Below are 21,450 nucleotides of genomic sequence, written 5' to 3' on the forward strand. Positions count from 1 at the left end.
ATTTTAACATAAATTGACACATTTTTAATTATATTTAGATATTGTCATCATATATTCCCACTTTTGAAATATTGAGACTTATTATAATTTTTCTTTTTAAATTTTCAAATCCAGAAATATCACATTTGGTTTTTGCAAAAAAGTCAAATAATTGATTATGCAGAGCAGTTTTGAATTTTTTCTCAGTCACAATTTTAAAGTGTCTTTTATTTTTAAAAATAGGCTTAGGGTATATTTTGTTTCATGCTTTATTTTGATAAAAATATATGGGGGCAAACGTTGAAGATGTAATTTGTTTTATTAATGCCTAGGTCACAATTCCCGGTCGGTAGCCGTAAACCAGTAGTAATCGGATGTGTTAACGATGCCCCAACATCGGTCCACATCAGTTTAGTAGTCCTTAAAGTATCAGTCACATTATCCAGCGATGGGTTTACGATGGGCAACCAATGCGTTTTATGATATAAATGGTGTGGTTGCCGGCCGGACTTACAAAGGCCCAGCAATGCATTGCAAATTATAAAACGATGTTCCAGGATAATCGGCCTATGTATATTACATCGCTCATACATTGGTGAACATCGTTCGTACGTCGGTCGACTACGGGCCAATGTTTGGACGAACATCGACCGGTGATCGGCCGTTACATGTATCCGTTGAACACCACTCATATCACTGTTGACCTCAGATTCAACGAATTATTGGACGATGCGCGGCCATACATCGGCTTATCCTTGAAAGATGTGTTAATGATGGGTTGCCGATAAAGAGCGATGTGAGCATCGCTGGAGACATCGCTGAATTTTAACTACGAATTATTTCCTACCTATGACCCCACCGATTCGCAAAATGGCCTCAGTCACCGTCCGATCACTGGTGGTGTCCGGCCGGCAACCACGCCATTTTCATCAAAAAAAGCATCGGTTTCTCATCGTACACCCCATCGCTGGATAATGTGACTGATACTTAAGGCACATATTTTAGTGTAAAAAGGTTATATTTAATGCACTGTAGCGCCAAAAGAAGCATATTGACCCCTATATTTTGATTTGATTTTCAATTAAGTTATGTGTGTAGAAAGTAAAAATATACTTGACAAGAAAAGTTTAAGAATTTAAATATCAGGAGCCAAACTCCTTAAAATAAAGAAGTTGGATCAGATTTCATTGAGGAGAAATAAATTCTTTGAACAATTCAGTTTGAATAATGACTGTAGAAATTGTACGAAAATCCTCAGTCAGCATTACGGCTATAAATGACTCACATTGGAAAAGATGTATTTTGTTGAACAAGAATCGCTATTGGGCATTTTTTAAAATATGCAAAACGTGTGTTCTTGAAGATTTTTTTTGTTTAACGCATATTTTGATCTGCTTTATATGGCATAAGAAGTGCCATGTCAAAACTGAACCATCCTTTTATGTTATCCTTCTAGAAGATTATCACAAAAATATATCACTAACTGAAATTAAGCACATTTTACTCGATTAATAAGAATTGATAATTACCAGGATTTGAAGATAATGAGTAAGTTCTGTTTAAAACATTGCATTTCAAACATGGATTAACTTGGTTGATTTCTCCATCTTGTATGCATGTTCCATTTACAAAGCAATACCCTGCAATTCAGAAAAGTGAACAAATGCATAATTTTTGCTTTCTTTTAAATTGTAAGAACGGTTGTTTCGCATTCATGTTCATAATTATGAACTCTGTTTAAACATCAATATACATATTGTTTTGTTTTAGCAAACTAACAATCGAGTTTTTTTCTCTAAATATCTGTTTCTATCATTTTTTGATGCAAAACAAATCATTAATAATATTTCCTGTTGCTTACCTGACACTTAATACAAACAAACATATACAAAATTTACTACATGTAATTACGTTTAACTTAGAACTATGATTTGAGAAAATGGTGATTGATCAACATTTACTGTTTTCTATAGTATCGTTTTTTATACAGCCAGTGAAAATATGAGATAAAAACCGCAAGAAACACGTTTAAAAAATGACAGAGAAAGACGACGTCGGCCATTCGAATGGACCGACATCAAATACAAAATTGTGTTTTAATAAGATGGAAACAGCTTCAAAGAAAAAATAGTTATTTAAGCAACTTCAAAGTAATGTAATTTCTTTTTGGTCATTGGTTTAGAAATACAATATCAGATTTTTCAACGGTATGTAAAATATCGAAGACACTACAAAAATTGAAAATCTTGAATTATGTGATAAAAAGGATACCCATATTCAGAATGTTGTTTTTAATCTAGCACAAGCCACAACTGGCCTGCAACTGGCCTGCGTATTTGAATTTTTTATATTGATGACACTCGTAAGTGTTGTATTTTGAAAGAAATAAATTAAATTTATACACATTGATCCCTTTGCAAAATAAAGAAAACTTAGCGTGAATACATACAAATGTTAAACAAATTTTTGACGGTATTTTGAAATCAGCTAAAATATGACCATTCACGATCTTTTGCCTCAGGGCCGCAGAAATTCGAATATCAATTTTCCTCCTAAAATGCTACAAATTTGGACTGGTTTTGGGATTTTATATTATATGTTCTATTACTGTAAAATCTAAAATACTGCTAAGGAAGTATTGGTCATGTTCATCGGATATTTCGAACAGCGTTGCAACATAGTGGTCAACATTGTACTGATTCCTACGATGCACCATAGATTTTCAAACGTTAACCTTATATGCTTGTGTACTATAACTGTTTTTTTTATTTTACCAGTACTCAGAGTCCAGTTGTATTTGTCATGATGAGGATCACACTTTTTACACACTTCAATATTTTTGCTTTGATTTGTTTGGAAACATTGACCATCGATCAAACAATAACCTAAAGAATCATTGAAAACATTGTATAAATGATATCAATAAATGCAATCACAAAAATAATCACACAATTTTTTCTCCAAAATTTTCTATAAAAGTTATTAATGGTGAAAATAATAGGTATAAGAAGAATTCTACATGTAAATGTTAATGATTGGGTTTCTTTCAAGATCATTTACCCGAGTTTAAAGACCACTTTTCTGTGTTTATGGATGAGTTGCAATGCAGACAGGATACTGCGTCATTTATCTCCCCGTCGACGAAACATTGACCTCCAATATTACATGAGGCTTAAAGAAGAATTTAATATACATTAATAAACATTTGCATCGGATGAAAAATAAAGTTTTACTCATACAATTCATAATTCTCTAGCTGGACACAACACCGTTTCAAGAAGTATAAACATATCATTTGAGCTTTACTATGACCGTATATTTGAAACATGTCTATGAGATATCCGTTGTAAAATGGGTTCTAAGTATGATACAATACAAAACGGTTCTTCCTTAGTTGATTAAAGGTATTGTCAAAAATAGAGATAATGAATCTGAGAATCTGTATTTCGAGGATGCATTTCCAAATCTCTTCACGAACTTAATCTGCTTAATCATGAAACATGAGTATAACAAGTAGTTATCAAACTAGAGCCGAGCTCGTTGCAAAGCAACGAGTAGGTCTTCCGTCCTGTTTGACCGGAAGTAACTTTCATTTGAAAAAAAAAAGAGTAATGAAGTCGAAAAATGGTTTAATCCTCCAAATCTATGTTCATTTTTGCAAAATCAAGCCATTTTTGGCAACTTCCGGTTTGACCGGAAGTACCGTCAACGGACGGAAAATTAAGATTTAAGCTTCCAGGGACATATGATATCCAAAAACCTGTCAAGAACAACAAAATATGCAATTTTTTTACTACTTCCGGTTTGACAGGAAGTGACGTCCCCGGACGTATTTTGACAACCTCATTAGATAAAGCTTGACATTTTGAACAACTTTGCTTATTTGACGTATTATAAATTCTCAATACTTTTTGAGATATTAAACAAAAACTTTCAAGGGCCCTAGATTCCTAATTTTAGGGGCCAGCCCCTTTTTAATGATATCAAATGAAATTCCTTGTAATTATGCACAACTTTTATTCAACATGTCTTAACAAAATATTTTTAGTTTTCAAGATAAAAAGGAAAATATGTGTAAATTTCGCTCTTTTAGGCGTTCTAATTTTTGACCCCTATATAGCGCCATTTTGAATGCAGAAATCGAAAAACAAAAACCGATGTGCACAACTTCAATCCTTCTGTTATCTAAAACAAGTAAAATTTCTGCTCCAGCTCTAGTGGATTCTTAGCCTTTATCCGGAAACGAAAGCCTATGATTTTTCGTTTAAAGGGGAATAACTCAAAACCGGAAGTGACTTTTTGAAATTTTAGTCATTATTCTGATAGAGTTTATAAACGTCTATAACCTCTGAAAATTTGAGCGAAATCCGTTGAGAAATGAGTGAGATATGAGGCCTCAAAGTTGGCTTAAGTCAAGAAAAAAAAAAGAATAATAATCTTTACCAACAGAATCAGTAGAAGGTCTTCCGTTGGAGACGGAAGACCTTAATTAAAGTGCCACATGTTACATATGTACAATATAAATAGGGAAAAGAACAAACAAGCTTAGGACGCTTTGCAAATAAGATTAGAAGTTGGATCAGATTTCATTGAAGAGAATAACTTCTTCCAACAATTCAGTGTTTAAAATGATTTAAAATATTGTTTGAAAATCCACATTCAGCGATTAATAACTTGTACTTCGAAAAAGTGTTTGTTAAACAGGAATCGCTAATGGGCATATTTTAAAAAAAATTCAAAACTTGATTTTTTTTTGTTTTTTTACATAAACTTTTTTTTTTTATTTAATGTATATTTTAATCTGAATTGTATGTTATGAGAAGTGACTTGACAAAATAGAACCATCTTTACCATGCTATCCTTCTAGAAGATTATCACAAAAATATATCACTTACTGAAATTAAGCACGTTTTACTCGATTAATAGAAATTGATAATTACCAGTATTTGAAGAAAATGAGTAAGTGCTGTTTAAAACGTTGCATTTCAAACATGGATTAACTTTGTTGATTTCTCCATCTTGTATGCATGTTCCATTGACAAAGCAATACACTGCAATTCAAAAATAGTGAACAAATGCATAATCTTTGCTTTCTTTTAAATTGTAAGAACAGTTGTTTCGCATTCATTTTCATAATTCTGTACTCTTTTTAAACATCAATATACATATTGTTTTGCTTTAGGAAACTAACAATTGAGCTTTTTTCTCTAAATATCTGTTTCTATCCTTTTTCAAATTAATACAAATCGTTAATAGTATGTCTTGTTGCTTACTTGACATTCAATACAAACAAACGTATACGAAAAATACTAATTACGGTAAACTTAAATCTATGATTTGAGAAAATGATGATTGCCCATAACGTTTTTAGACAATGACGTATTCGTTTTAATGAATAATTTTAGACATATTTAAGACATATCTATAATATATCGAAATATTTAATCTGAAAATCCAAGACAGAATTGTGTTTTTATTTTTGTGTGAACTTAATAATGTTGTAAAAGTCGCTTAGGTAGTAGTCAGTGTTTAAAATGATTTAAAATATTGTAGTAGGGATGCAAAGTGTAATAAAGAGGGAGACTGTGGAATTCAGAGAGAAAGAGAAACAGAGAGTGCATGCCCCATACAGTGTTTAAATACGAAAAAAAAAATTGTGAAAAAAATGCTATTTCAGAAAAAAGCAGCCATCAACACCTACAAATTCTATAATATTTTTTTATATATAGCCAGTGAAAATATGAGGGAAAAACCGCAAGAAACACATTTCAAAACAAAATGACAGAAAAAGGCGACATCGGCCATCCGAATAGATCGACATCAAAATATAAAATTGTGTTTAAATAAGATGGAAACAGCTTCAGAGACGAAATAGTTATTAAAGCAACTTCAAAGTAATGTAATTTCTTTTTGTCATTGGTTTAGAAATACTAAATTAGATTTTTCAACGGTATACGTACAAATGTACAATTTCGAAGACTCTACAATAATTGAAAATCTTGAGACCTTTATGTGATAAAAAGGAAACCCATATTCAGGATGCTGTTTTTAATCTAGCACAAGCCAGAACTGTTTATATTGATGACGCTCGTAAGTTTTGCATTTTGAAAGAAAGAAATTAAATCTATATACACCGATCCTTTTGCAAAAAAAAAAAAAGAAAACGTAGCGTTGATACATAAATATGTGAAAAAATTCAAAATTCCTATTTAAAACAGTATTTTGAAATAAGCTTTATGGCAGACTGTGCCGTACAGCCCGAATTTACAAAGTACTTTCAAATTTATATTGAGTGAAATATTGTTTTAATTTAATATTTAAAAAGAGAACCTTTCAGGATCTTCTGCCTCAGGGCCGAAGGAATTTAAATATTGATTTTCGTCCTGATATGCTACAAATTGGGACCAGTTTGGGGGATTTATTTTAAATTTTCTCTTACTGTAAAATCTAAAATGCTGCAAAAGAAGGAGTGCTTATGTTCATCCGATAACAGGAAGAAACAAGACCTTTCAGTTAAAATTGAAAGGCGACTTTTCAGTGGCCATTCAGTTACCATTCAGTCGACTGAATGGTGGATTTTCATCCTGAGGATATTTTGAACAGCGTTGCAACATAGTGGTCAACATTGTACTGCTTCCTACGATGCATCATAGATTTTCAAACATAAACATTATATGAATGTGTACTATAACTTTTTTTTTATTTTACCAGTACTCAGAGTCCAGTTGTATTTGTCTTGACGAGGATCACATTTTTTACACACTTCAACACCTTTGCTTTGATTTGTTTGGAAACATTGACCATCGATCAAACAATAACCTAAAGAACCATTGGAAACATTGTATTAATCAATATCAATAAATGCAATCACAAAAATAAATCACACAATTTATTCTCCAAAATTTTCTTTAAGACATATTAATGGTGAAGTGAATTGGTATAAGGAGAATATTACATGTAAATGTTAATGATTGTTTTCCTTTAAGATCATTTACCCGAGCTTAAAGACCACTTTTCTGTGCTTAGGGATGAGTTGCAATGCAGACAGGATATTGCGTCATTTATCTTCCCGTCTACGAAGCACTGACCTCCAATATTACAGGAGGCTTAAAAAAAGAATTCATAAAACATTTTAATGTGTTTTTCATCGAATAAAAAATAAAGCTTTACTCACACAATCCATAGTTCCCTAGCTGCAAACAAGACCGTTTCAAGAAGTATAAGTATATTATTTGAGCGTAACTATGACCCAATATTTGAAACATGTCTATGAGATATCCATTGTAAAATTGGTTCTAAGTATGATACAATACAAAACGGTTCTTCCTTAGTTGATTAAAGGTATTGTCAAAAATAAACTTTTTTTAAGATAATGAATCTGAGAATCTTTATTTCGAGGATGCATTTCCAAATCTCCTCACGAACTTAATCTGCTTAATCATGAAACATGAGTATAACAAGTAGTTATCGAATTAAAGTGACACATGTTACATATGTACAATATAAATAGGGAAAAGAACAAACAAGCTTAGGACGCTTTGCAAATAAGATTAAAGTTGGATCAGATTTCATTGAAGAGAATAACTTCTTCCAACAATTCAGTGTTTAAAATGATTTAAAATATTGTTTGAAAATCCACATTCAGCGATTAATAACTTGTACTTCGAAAAAGTGTTTGTTAAACAGGAATCGCTAATGGGCATATTTAAAAAAAAATTCAAAACTTGAGTTTTTTTATTACATAGACTTCTTTTTATTTAATATATATTTTAATCTGTATTATATGTTATGAGAATTGACTTTAAAAAATAGAACCATCTTTTCCATGCTATCCCTCTAGAAGATTATCACAAAAATATATCACTTACTGAAATTAAGCACCTTTTACTCGATTTATAGAAATTGATAATTACCAGGATTTGAAGAAAATGAGTAAGTGCTGTTTAAAACGTTGCATTTCAAACATGGATTAACTTTGTTGATTTCTCCATCTTGTATGCATGTTCCATTGACAAAGCAATACCCTGCAATTAAAAAAAAAGAAATGCTTGTTGCTTACTTGACATTCAATACAAACAAACGTATACGAAAAATACTAATTACGTTAAACTTAAATCTATGATTTGAGAAAATGATGATTGCCCATAACGTTTTTAGACAATGATGTATTCGTTACAATGAATAGTATTAGATATATTTAAGACATATCTATAGTATTTCGAAATATTTAATCTGAAAATCCAAAACAGAATTGTGTTTTTATTTTTGTGTGAACTTACTAATGTTGTAAAAGTCGCTTAAGTAGTAGGGATATAAAGTGTAATAGAGAAGGAGACTGCGGAATAGAGAAAGAGAAACAGAGAGTGCATGCCCCATACAGTGTTTAAATACGAAAAAAAAAATTGTGAAAAAAATGCTATTTCAGAAAAAGCAGCCATCAACACCTACTAATTCTATAATATCTTTTTTATATATAGCCAGTGAAAATATGAGGGAAAAACCGCAAGAAACACATTTCAAAACAAAATGACAGAAAAGGGCGGCATCGGCCATCCGAATGGATCGACATCAAAATATAAAATTGTGTTTAAATAAGATGGAAACAGCTTCAGAGACGAAATAGTTATTAAAGCAACTTCAAAGTAATGTAATTTCTTTTTGTCATTGGTTTAGAAATACTAAATTAGATTTTTCAACGGTATACGTATAAATGTACAATTTCGAAGACTCTACAATAATTGAAAATCTTGAGACCTTTATGTGATAAAAAGGAAACCCATATTCAGGATGCTGTTTTTAATCTAGCAAAAGCAACAACTGTTTATATTGATGACGCTCGAAAGTTTTGCATTTTGAAAGAAAGAAATTAAATCTATATACACTGATCCTTTTGCAAAAAAGAAAAGAAAACGTAGCGTTGATACATAAATATGTGAAAAATTCAAAATTCCTATTTAAAACAGTATTTTGAAATCAGCTTTATGGCAGACTGTGCCGTACAGCCCGAATTTACAAAGTACTTTCAAATTTATATTGAGTGAAATATTGTTTTAATTTAATATTTAAAAAGAGAACCTTTCAGGATCTTCTGCCTCAGGGCCGAAGGAATTTAAATATTGATTTTCGTCCTGATATGCTACAAATTGGGACCAGTTTGGGGGATTTATTTTAAATTTTCTCTTACTGTAAAATCTAAAATGCTGCAAAAGAAGGAGTGCTTATGTTCATCCGATAACAGGAAGAAACAAGACCTTTCAGTTAAAATTGAAAGGCGGCTTTCAGTAACTTTTCAGTGGCCATTCAGTGACCATTCACTGACCATTCAGTTACCATTCAGTCGACTGAATGGTGGATTTTCATCCTGTGGATATTTTGAACAGCGTTGCAACATAGTGGTCAACATTGTACTGCTTCCTACGATGCATCATAGATTTTCAAACATAAACATTATATGAATGTGTACTATAACTTTTTTTTATTTTACCAGTACTCAGAGTCCAGTTGTATTTGTCTTGACGAGGATCACATTTTTTACACACTTCAACACCTTTGCTTTGATTTGTTTGGAAACATTGACCATCGATCAAACAATAACCTAAAGAACCATTGGAAACATTGTATTAATCAATATCAATAAATGCAATCACAAAAATAAATCACACAATTTATTCTCCAAAATTTTCTTTAAGACATATTAATGGTGAAGTGAATTGGTATAAGGAGAATATTACATGTAAATGTTAATGATTGTTTTCCTTTAAGATCATTTACCCGAGCTTAAAGACCACTTTTCTGTGCTTAGGGATGAGTTGCAATGCAGACAGGATATTGCGTCATTTATCTTCCCGTCTACGAAGCACTGACCTCCAATATTACAGGAGGCTTAAAAAAAGAATTCATAAAACATTTTAATGTGTTTTTCATCGAATAAAAAATAAAGCTTTACTCACACAATCCATAGTTCCCTAGCTGCAAACAAGACCGTTTCAAGAAGTATAAGTATATTATTTGAGCGTAACTATGACCCAATATTTGAAACATGTCTATGAGATATCCATTGTAAAATTGGTTCTAAGTATGATACAATACAAAACGGTTCTTCCTTAGTTGATTAAAGGTATTGTCAAAAATAAACTTTTTTTAAGATAATGAATCTGAGAATCTTTATTTCGAGGATGCATTTCCAAATCTCCTCACGAACTTAATCTGCTTAATCATGAAACATGAGTATAACAAGTAATTATCGAATTAAAGTGACACATGTTACATATGTACAATATAAATAGGGAAAAGAACAAACAAGCTTAGGACGCTTTGCAAATAAGATTAGAAGTTGGATCAGATTTCATTGAAGAGAATAACTTCTTCCAACAATTCAGTGTTTAAAATGATTTAAAATATTGTTTGAAAATCCACATTCAGCGATTAATAACTTGTACTTCGAAAAAGTGTTTGTTAAACAGGAATCGCTAATGGGCATATTTAAAAAAAATTCAAAACTTGAGTTTTTTTATTACATAGACTTCTTTTTATTTAATATATATTTTAATCTGTATTATATGTTATGAGAATAGAACCATCTTTTCCATGCTATCCCTCTAGAAGATTATCACAAAAATATATCACTTACTGAAATTAAGCACCTTTTACTCGATTTATAGAAATTGATAATTACCAGGATTTGAAGAAAATGAGTAAGTGCTGTTTAAAACGTTGCATTTCAAACATGGATTAACTTTGTTGATTTCTCCATCTTGTATGCATGTTCCATTGACAAAGCAATACCCTGCAATTAAAAAAAAGAAATGCTTGTTGCTTACTTGACATTCAATACAAACAAATGTATACGAAAAATACTAATTACGTTAAACTTAAATCTATGATTTGAGAAAATGATGATTACCCATAACGTTTTTAGACAATGATGTATTCGTTACAATGAATAGTATTAGATATATTTAAGACATATCTATAGTATTTCGAAATATTTAATCTGAAAATCCAAAACAGAAATGTGTTTTTATTTTTGTGTGAACTTACTAATGTTGTAAAAGTCGCTTAAGTAGTAGGGATATAAAGTGTAATAGAGAAGGAGACTGCGGAATAGAGAAAGAGAAACAGAGAGTGCATGCCCCATACAGTGTTTAAATAATACGAAAAAAAAGTTTGTGAAAAAAATGCTATTTCAGAAAAAGCAGCCATCAACACCTACTAATTCTATACAGCTCAACAAACTTTTTAAGGTCACATGGTTTTTCGCACAAATTAAGGTCACATTGTTATGATGTAATATTGTGTATCGAGGCATCAAAATACATTTTAAAAGTATTTGTTTAAATTATTTGAGTTTTACCGGAGGTATTTCATTTACTAAAACATAATTCACACATATCAATTGGTAGAACTTTGATATTTTCATGGCTGAAAAATAACAACTACTCTCATTTGAATTTTTGTGGTTTCTTGCCAATTGCAATTATCTTTTTACCCGTTCTTTTGAAAGCTATAGCTCTTTGCAGAAACGTAGACATGGGCACAGTTTAGCTACATAAACTTGTATTTTCTGTACATTTTGACTCTTTAGCTCGGGGTGATATTAGTATTTTTCATCTGTTTGACTGCTTTGTATGTTAATAAGGTGGGATTTTTCAGAGTCAACTTCTAAATTCTGGACTCATGAAAGATTCATCCCACTGCAAAATTCTAACCATTCAGACCGTAAATGTAGAGGAATTTTCCTTTTAATAGAAGGAATTTACTATTTCAAAAAAATAAACAATACTTCATTATCCTACCCTTCAGTGTGGTTTCCTTTTGCAGTGTTATCCCTTTTCGGCGCTTAATGTCGACGAAACCAAGAGGAGTATGGTAAATGAACAAAGAATTTTAAAAACTAATTACCTTTAAGAATAAAATTTAAAAATTTCAACTACATGATATCAAGGAAAGCTCGTTTTATACAATTGTTAAAAACCTATGGCAGAATCGTATAGTCGAAACATCGTACCATTTACATATAAATTCCCCTTAAAACATCCATTTTGGAAACTTAAGATAATAATTTTAAAAGACATCTATGATTGAAAATTATAAATGTAATGTAACGTAGGGTTATTCATTGTACTGCAGTTCGAAAATGGTAATTTTTATTACAACAATGTGACTTTAATTTGTGCGAAAAACCATGTGAGCTTAAAAAGTGCGTTGAGCTGTAATATCTTTTTTATATATAGCCAGTGAAAATATGAGGGAAAAACCGCAAGAAACACATTTCAAAACAAAATGACAGAAAAGGGCGACATCGGCCATCCGAATGGATCGACATCAAAATATAAAATTGTGTTTAAATAAGATGGAAACAGCTTCAGAGACGAAATAGTTATTAAAGCAACTTCAAAGTAATGTAATTTCTTTTTGTCATTGGTTTAGAAATACTAAATTAGATTTTTCAACGGTATACGTACAAATGTACAATTTCGAAGACTCTACAATAATTGAAAATCTTGAGACCTTTATGTGATAAAAAGGAAACCCATATTCAGGATGCTGTTTTTAATCTAGCAAAAGCAACAACTGTTTATATTGATGACGCTCGAAAGTTTTGCATTTTGAAAGAAAGAAATTAAATCTATATACACTGATCCTTTTGCAGAAAAGAAAAGAAAACGTAGCGTTGATACATAAATATGTGAAAAAATTCAAAATTCCTATTTAAAACAGTATTTTGAAATCAGCTTTATGGCAGACTGTGCCGTACAGCCCGAATTTACAAAGTACTTTCAAATTTATATTGAGTGAAATATTGTTTTGATTTAATATTTAAAAAGAGAACCTTTCAGGATCTTCTGCCTCAGGACCGAAGGAATTTAAATATTGATTTTCGTCCTGATATGCTACAAATTGGGACCAGTTTGGGGAATTTATTTTAAATTTTCTCTTACTGTAAAATCTAAAATGCTGCAAAAGAAGGAGTGCTTATGTTCATCCGATAACAGGAAGAAACAAGACCTTTCAGTTAAAATTGAAAGGCGGCTTTCAGTAACTTTTCAGTGGCCATTCAGTGACCATTCACTGACCATTCAGTTACCATTTAGTCGACTGAATGGTAGATTTTCATCCTGTGGATATTTCGAACAGCGTTGCAACATAGTGGTCAACATTGTACTGCTTCCTACGATGCATCATAGATTTTCAAACATAAACATTATATGAATGTGTACTATAACTTTTTTTTATTTTACCAGTACTCAGAGTCCAGTTGTATTTGTCTTGACGAGGATCACATTTTTTACACACTTCAACACCTTTGCTTTGATTTGTTTGGAAACATTGACCATCGATCAAACAATAACCTAAAGAACCATTGGAAACATTGTATTAATCAATATCAATAAATGCAATCACAAAAATAAATCACACAATTTATTCTCCAAAATTTTCTTTAAGACATATTAATGGTGAAGTGAATTGGTATAAGGAGAGTATTACATGTAAATATTAATGATTGATATCCTTTAAGATCATTTACCCGAGCTTAAAGACCACTTTTCTGTGCTTAAGGATGAGTTGCAATGCAGACAGGATATTGCGTCATTTATCTTCCCGTCTACGAAGCACTGACCTCCAATATTACAGGAGGCTTAAAAGAGAATTCATAAAACATTTTAATGTGTTTTTCATCGAATAAAAAATAAAGCTTTACTCATACAATCCATAGTTCCCTAGCTGCAAACAAGACCGTTTCAAGAAGTATAAGCATATTATTTGAGCGTAACTATGACCCAATATTTGAAACATATCTATGAAATATCCAATAAAAAATTGGTTCTAAGTATGATGCAATACAAAACGGTTCTTCCTTAGTTGATTAAAAGTATTGTCAAAAATAAAGATAATGAATCTGAGAAACTGTAGTTTGAAGATGCATTACCTAATCTCTTCACGAACGTAATCTCCTTTATCATGAAACACGAAGATAAAAAATAGGTATCAAATTTAAGAGGAAAATGTTACAATATAAATAGGGAATAAAACACAAGATTAAGGCATTTGAAAATAAGATTAGAAGTTGAATCAGATTTCATTGAGGAGAAATAACTTCTTCCAACAATTCAGCAATGACCTAAAATATTATATGAAAATCCCCATTCAGTATTATGGCAATAAATAACTTGTACTTAGAAAAATGTATTTGTTAAATAGGAATCGGTATTGGGCATATTTTTAAAAAAAATGCACAACTTGAGAATTTTTTTTTTTTTTTTTTTTTGACATAGATTTTTTTTTTTGTATTTAATACATATTTTGATCTGTATGACATGGTATGAGTAGTGACTGGACAAAACAGAACCATCTTTTTTTGTAATCCTTCTTGAAAATTATCACAAAATATATCACTGTCTGAAATTAAGCACATTTTACTCGATTAATAGAAATTGATAATTACCAGGATTTGAAGAAAATGTGTAAGTGCTGTTCAAAACGTTGCACTTCAAACATGGATTAACTTTGTTGATTTCTTCATCTTGTATGCATGTTCTATTGACAAAGCAATATCCTGCAATTCACAAAACATGAAATGATGCATTATCTTTTCTTTCTTTTGAATCATAAGAACAATTCTCTTGCGAGTAATCTAATGTACATTATTCTGGATCCTACTATGACCTCAATATAAATATGATTGTTGACTAAGCAATCTAAAATTACGAATTTTTTCCTCCAAATATCTGTTTATATCAGTTTGCGAATTATAACAAATCATTAATATTATGATCTTTTGCTTACTTGACATGCAATGCAAAAAAGGTTTAAAAAATTGCTTTGATTTGAGTTATGAGGATTGCCCATAAAATTTATTGACAAGGACGACGTTTTGCCATAATGAATAGTTATAGATGTATTTATTGTATATTGAAATAGTTGTTATGAAAATCCAAGACAAAATAATGATTTTATTTTTGTGTGAACTTAATAATTTTGTAAAAGTCGCGGTGTATACAGGTCGCAAAAGTCGCGGGGTATACGAGGGGCGTTCAATAAATAATGTCATCAGCTCAATGACATACAACATAGAAATCATATGAAATTGACTTTTTCTAATTATTGAATCTTTATTGCATTCATAACCGTTTATGTGACCACTTTTCATCGCATAATTTCATTGTGGGAAGCTGGAAAACAAGGGCTACTCGAGACACTGCGTTAAAAATGAATGGCCAAGAATCAGTAAATTAGAGTAAAATTGAACGCGTCATTAAAGCTGCTGTAAAACTTGTTAATTTCCCAACAATATATTAACTGAAATATGTGAAATTTACAGCAACTTATGTCTGTTTCATACACACATGAACAGGTGGATTTCAATTAACAAAAATCATATAATGGTCATCAAAAATGGGTACCCTCCTTGTCAACAAGGACATACAACAACCAATGTATATTAGTGATAATTCAACAAATTATCACAGATTTATGTTTTATTGACTTTAAGTTACATAGCAAATTTGATAGACATCATATCGGGGGTAGTTCACACTGTTTTAAAGAAACATTTGATTGTAAGAAAGTTTAATACTCAAATGTCACCCTATATTTATAAATATGAGTGAAAACGAGAGCGTGTAGAAAATCTAAACAATTATGTTTAAAAAATCAAAAATTGTTCTTATCCACGTTTTTTCTGAAATTCAAACAGATCATGAAACTTGAATCCATTTTGCGTTGAACCCTCAAAACAAATTTAGAATAAGAAGTCCTTGACAAAACTGCAAAGGCCTAAGAAGAGCAAAAATTTGCAAGAACACAAAAACAGTTTTATACGCTTTTGTCTTAAATATTAGCGGTCTTGTTGTTCAAATACATATATAGGGAGATAGTTCAATTTCTGGAGGAGTCTAGTAAGCAAAATATTTGCCAAAAAATTGAAAGGTTTATGAGAGGAAGGAAACAGAATGAGGAATTCACTACATTAAATGTCTTCCTGACAGCGTCCAAACCCACAGGCCATGAAGAGTAAAGGAGGTTTGGGGTAAACAGAAAGTTAATGTTTTGTCACATCAACAATATTCGCCAGACTTTTCAATCTTTGACTTGTTTCATTTCCCAAACTTAGGAAAACACCTTTCAGAAAGAAAAAAACAAGCACAGCAAATCATAGGATCTGCCATTTTCCAGTATACGAAGGGTCATACTCAAAACTGTGTTCTAAAAACAATTAGAAATTGAATAAAAATGTTACGGACATGTCTTTTAATTAAAAGAGAATATTTTAGTTAAATCATTAAGACGAAATCATGGAAAAGCGATTTTTGTTTCTTTCCGAGCCCTGATGACATTATTTATTGAACGCCCCTCGTATATGTGGTAGAGAGAGAGAGAGAGAGAGAGAGAGAGAGAGAAAGAGAGAGAGCACACTTCATGGTTCAATTGCAAAAAAAATCAATGTTGCTACAGATGGAGCGGCTGTCAACATTTTCTGAATTCTTTAGTATCGTTTTCTATATAGCCGGTGGAAATATTAGGTACAAAGCGCACGAACCAAGTTGAAAAAATAACAGAAAAAAAGACGTTGGTCATCTGAACGGGACAAAATCAAAGCATAAAATGGTCTTTTGATAAGATTGAAACAACTTCAGAGACAGAATATTTAAGTAAGGGAATTTATTTTGTTCATTGATTTGAAATTGGTATATACGATTTTTCTACTGTTTATACATTTTCGAAGAAACTGCAAGAATTTGAAATTTTATGTTATGTGATAAAAAAGGACATTCAAGGTAAAACTGGTCTGCGCATATGAAGTTTTTATATTAATAACGCTCATCAGCTTTTATAAAAAAAAAAAAAAAAAGACTAACTCAAATCTAGAATATACATATTTACACATTTGCAAGATAAAGAAAACATAGCGTGAATACATACAAGTGTAAAATGCAAAATCCCTATACACGTATTTGACGTTTTATGGCAGACTGGGCCGTGCAGCCTGAATACACAAAGTACTTACAAATAAAGATTGAGTTAACTAGTGTGTTTTATAAGATGACCCTTCAGAATTTAGCCTCAAGTCCAAAGAAATTTGATTATTAATTGTCATCCAAGTATACAAAAATTGAGGCTGGTTTTGAAATTTTATTATACATTTTCTATTACTGTAAAATCTAAAATGCTGCTAATTATAAGGAAGGAGTGGTCATGTACATCGGAAATTTCCAGCAGCGTTGCAACATTTTGGTCAACATTGTACTGCTTCCTATACATTTTTACACGATTCTCCATAGATTTCCAAAAATATACCTTATATGCTTGTGTGCTATAACTTTTTTATTTTACCAGTACTCAGAGTCCAGTTGTATTTGTCTTGATGAGGATCACATTTTTTACACACTTCAATATCTTTGCTTTGATTTGTTTGAAAACATTGACCATCGATCAAACAATAACCTAAAGAATCATTGGAAACATTGTATTAATCAATATATGCAATCACGAAAATAAATCACACAATCTATTCTCCAAAATTTTCTTAAAATGTTTTGTAAATGATTAAGTGAATAGGAATAAAATTATAATATGTATATGTTAATGTTAGGGTTAGAAAAATCGCTATTTAATATTTTTTTCTTTATCTTATTCCTAACTGTAGAACGCATTATATGAATATATATTAGTATCGAAAATAAAATAAAATGCAGAATCAATTATGCTTCAATCGATTTTCAAAGATGCACGATCCCTGAAAAAAATCAAAAAAAACTTTACGAGCTACGTTTCAACGTCGTTTGTGTTGCGTCGACACCTATTTTGAAAGATCAATTTACTAAAGAGAAATGGCTTACTGGATTAACAACACCTTACGAACGAACGTATGAAAAATGGGGATCGTTCACTGCATACACAGTTGCTTCAAAGAATTCACCAATTTTATTGAGATTTCAAAAGAATCTCTGCAAGATACGAGGGGCGTTCAATAAATAATGTCATCAGGGCTCGGAAAGAAACAAAAATCGCTTTTCCATGATTTCGTCTTAATGATTTAACTAAAATATTCTCTTTTAATTAAAAGACATGTCCGTAACATTTTTATTCAATTTCTAATTGTTTTTAGAACACAGTTTTGAGTATGACCCTTCGTATACTGGAAAATGGCAGATCCTATGATTTGCTGTGCTTGTTTTTTTCTTTCTGAAAGGTGTTTTCCTAAGTTTGGGAAATGAAACAAGTCAAAGATTGAAAAGTCTGGCGAATATTGTTGATGTGACAAAACATTAACTTTCTGTTTACCCCAAACCTCCTTTACTCTTCATGGCCTGTGGGTTTGGACGCTGTCAGGAAGACATTTAATGTAGTGAATTCCTCATTCTGTTTCCTTCCTCTTATAAACCTTTCAATTTGTTGGCAAATATTTTGCTTACTAGACTCCTCCAGAAATTGAACTACGTCCCTATATATGTATTTGAACAACAAGACCGCTAATATTTATGAAAATAGCGTATAAAACTGTTTTTGTGTTCTTGCAAATTTTTGCTCTTCTTAGGCCTTTGCAGTTTTGTCAAGGACTTCTTATTCTAAATTTGTTTTGAGGGTTCAACGCAAAATGGATTCAAGTTTCATGATCTGTTTGAATTTCAGAAAAAACGTGGATAAGAACAATTTTTGATTTTTTAAACATAATTGTTTAGATTTTCTACACGCTCTCGTTTTCACTCATATTTATAAATATAGGGTGACATTTGAGTATTAAACTTTCTTACAATCAAATGTTTCTTTAAAACAGTGTGAACTACCCCCGATATGATGTCTATCAAATTTGCTATGTAACTTAAAGTCAATAAAACATAAATCTGTGATAATTTGTTGAATTATCACTAATATACATTGGTTGTTGTATGTCCTTGTTGACAAGGAGGGTACCCATTTTTGATGACCATTATATGATTTTTGTTAATTGAAATCCACCTGTTCATGTGTGTATGAAACAGACATAAGTTGCTGTAAATTTCACATATTTCAGTTAATATATTGTTGGGAAATTAACAAGTTTTACAGCAGCTTTAATGACGCGTTCAATTTTACTCTAATTTACTGATTCTTGGCCATTCATTTTTAACGCAGTGTCTCGAGTAGCCCTTGTTTTCCAGCTTCCCACAATGAAATTATGCGATGAAAAGTGGTCACATAAACGGTTATGAATGCAATAAAGATTCAATAATTAGAAAAAGTCAAGCTTAATGTCATATGATTTCTATGTTGTATGTCATTGAGCTGATGACATTATTTATTGAACGCCCCTCGTACCTCAAAACTATTTCTTGTAGCCGATACCGTGAGGCTACATGAGGCTACAGTACACTAAAATACATTTCAATTGACATTCAAACGAGTAAAGTCGTTCCGAAAAGTAATAAGAAAATTTTGAATCATGAAGTTTGTCTTTAGAAAAGAGGGTGAGGGGAGATAAAACAAGGTCTTTCTGTACCTACTGCTAGCTAAACTGTGAACTTGTAATCATAAAGACAGTTTCGATTGATCTCGAGTACCAGATATTGTTTTGTTCAATGACTGTTATTGTGCACGTTCATCAATTTTCTACGGAAAAAATTAGTAAATTGGGTTTTTGACCCAATATTATAATATATACACTTACTCAACAGTTAGGGACCATCACTCTTTTGTGAAAATCTTTAAACATTTCATAAAACTAAAATCTATCCAATTAAATATTATAATTTTCGTTTTAAAATCTACGTAGATCTATACTTTCCTTAGTCAATGCATGTTTCGAAATCATCTGATAATTAATGAATTTTATGCAAGTGATAATTTTCCAATGAAAGGAATTCAAGTCAAAAAATGTAAAATATAAAGTTTCACTTTAATTTGTTGTTGACAAAAGTTGCTGATAATAAGCATATTTAACATTATTGGCATTGAAAGAGCCATCAATGTTCAACATTTTATAAGCATGGATATTTGATAATGTGTATATCCACCACGACTTTAGTACAGTTCTTTCACACACCTTCTCATACTGTGGACAAGTCGTCGTAGGCGGTTTTGGGGAAACTGTCTCCATTCCTGAATTAAAGAGTCTTTCAATTCTTGTATGTTTTCACATCTTAGGGTCCTCTGATTAATTTTACGACCAAGATAATCCCACACATGTTCAAATGGATTCATATCTGGGGACATGGCGGGCCAAAGCATGGGTTCAATGGCTTCTTGGCGAAGATAGTCTTGAACTATTCGGGCCCGATGAGGTCTAGCGTTGTCATCTATTAGTACATTTCGACTTGCTAATGAATGATCATCGAAATGAGGCACAATTAATGGGCTTAGTATGTTGTCTCTGTACTTTTGGGCAGTTAAGGTGCCATCAAGAATGTGTAGCTCTAGTTTACATTGCAAAAAGAAGCATCCCCATACTGTTACACCGCCTCCACCAAGGGCCTTCGTTCCCAATACATGCTGTTGTTTGTATGCAGAATTTGGATGTCTCCATACCTGAATCCTGCCGTCTACCGGGTGAAGCAAGAATCGGCTTTCATCTGACCAATGTGTTCTCTGCCATGACCGAATGTTCCACCTCCTATGCTGTCTTGTCCATTGTAATCTTGCTTCTTTGTGTCTTTGGGATAATAGTGGAGTTTTATTGGCCGACATAATCGCATCCGTTCTTTGTTTAGCCTCCTGTTCACCGTGCTTCTACTGATTCGAGCTTGGGTGTTCCAATTGCATCTCAGTGTGTTTGCAGTGTCAAAAGGACTCCGTTTAGCAAGACGTTTAAGAAGTCTATCTTCCTTTTCTGTGGTCTTTCGGGGTCTTCAAGATCTTGTAGCTTCATCCACACAACCAGTTCTTCTCCAGCGATGTACCAGACGCAAAATAACAGTGAGACTGACATTAAAGTGATCTCCAACCCTCCTATACGTCATTCCAGTTCTAACCATTCAAATAGCCTGCCAACGCTCAGCATCCGATAGTTTCCGACGAGGCATGGTTGCACAAAACTTGTTACATTGTTTCCCTACCGGTAAAGCTCATGCGAACATTGGTATGAACACAATTGAAAACAGGATTATTCGAACGCGCGTTGATAGACTTGAAGAAACCGGTTTTACAAGTATTTAAACAGAGAAATCCAGGAAACATAAAAACAAATAATAAATAAGCGTTTGATTGACCAGAAAATTTTAATATATTCAATCAAACTATTTTTTTTACTTTCAATTGTCACATCAAAGTCAATGGTCCTTAACTTTTGAGTAAGTGTATATATAAGAGTTATATAAGTAATATATACGTTATATTAAGATATCTTAAAAGAAGATCTATCATCCGAATAAATACGAACATGCATTTTCCTCCGCATTCATGATATGATTATATAATGCATGTATATTGAAACCAGTATTAAATTTTTCACAGAATACAGTATTTCGAACAATACATGAGATGAAATATATGACA

The 21,450-nt window shown here is 31.7% G+C and overlaps 1 protein-coding gene across 1 annotated transcript in view; it reads right to left on the reverse strand.

Annotated features, from left to right (window-relative positions):
* LOC134279895 (uncharacterized) overlaps positions 1 to 21,450 on the reverse strand; it is a 147,629-nt gene that overhangs the window by 11,683 nt on the left and 114,496 nt on the right. The window contains exons 31-44 of the mRNA XM_062762311.1: positions 17,314 to 17,424; positions 14,426 to 14,536; positions 13,508 to 13,618; positions 13,221 to 13,331; positions 10,655 to 10,765; positions 9,751 to 9,861; positions 9,464 to 9,574; positions 7,893 to 8,003; positions 6,975 to 7,085; positions 6,688 to 6,798; positions 4,920 to 5,030; positions 3,040 to 3,150; positions 2,754 to 2,864; positions 1,509 to 1,619 (exon numbers count right to left, since the gene is read on the reverse strand). Of these exons, the coding sequence (XP_062618295.1) occupies positions 1,509 to 1,619; positions 2,754 to 2,864; positions 3,040 to 3,150; positions 4,920 to 5,030; positions 6,688 to 6,798; positions 6,975 to 7,085; positions 7,893 to 8,003; positions 9,464 to 9,574; positions 9,751 to 9,861; positions 10,655 to 10,765; positions 13,221 to 13,331; positions 13,508 to 13,618; positions 14,426 to 14,536; positions 17,314 to 17,424 (1,554 nt within the window). The remainder of the gene's footprint in view (positions 1 to 1,508; positions 1,620 to 2,753; positions 2,865 to 3,039; positions 3,151 to 4,919; positions 5,031 to 6,687; positions 6,799 to 6,974; positions 7,086 to 7,892; positions 8,004 to 9,463; positions 9,575 to 9,750; positions 9,862 to 10,654; positions 10,766 to 13,220; positions 13,332 to 13,507; positions 13,619 to 14,425; positions 14,537 to 17,313; positions 17,425 to 21,450) is intronic.

The sequence above is a fragment of the Saccostrea cucullata genome, unplaced genomic scaffold, assembly GCF_032062105.1.
Source record: "Saccostrea cucullata isolate Sc308-1 unplaced genomic scaffold, CSIRO_AGI_Scuc_v1 ctg689, whole genome shotgun sequence".
Classification (NCBI taxonomy): Eukaryota; Metazoa; Mollusca; class Bivalvia; order Ostreida; family Ostreidae; genus Saccostrea; species Saccostrea cuccullata.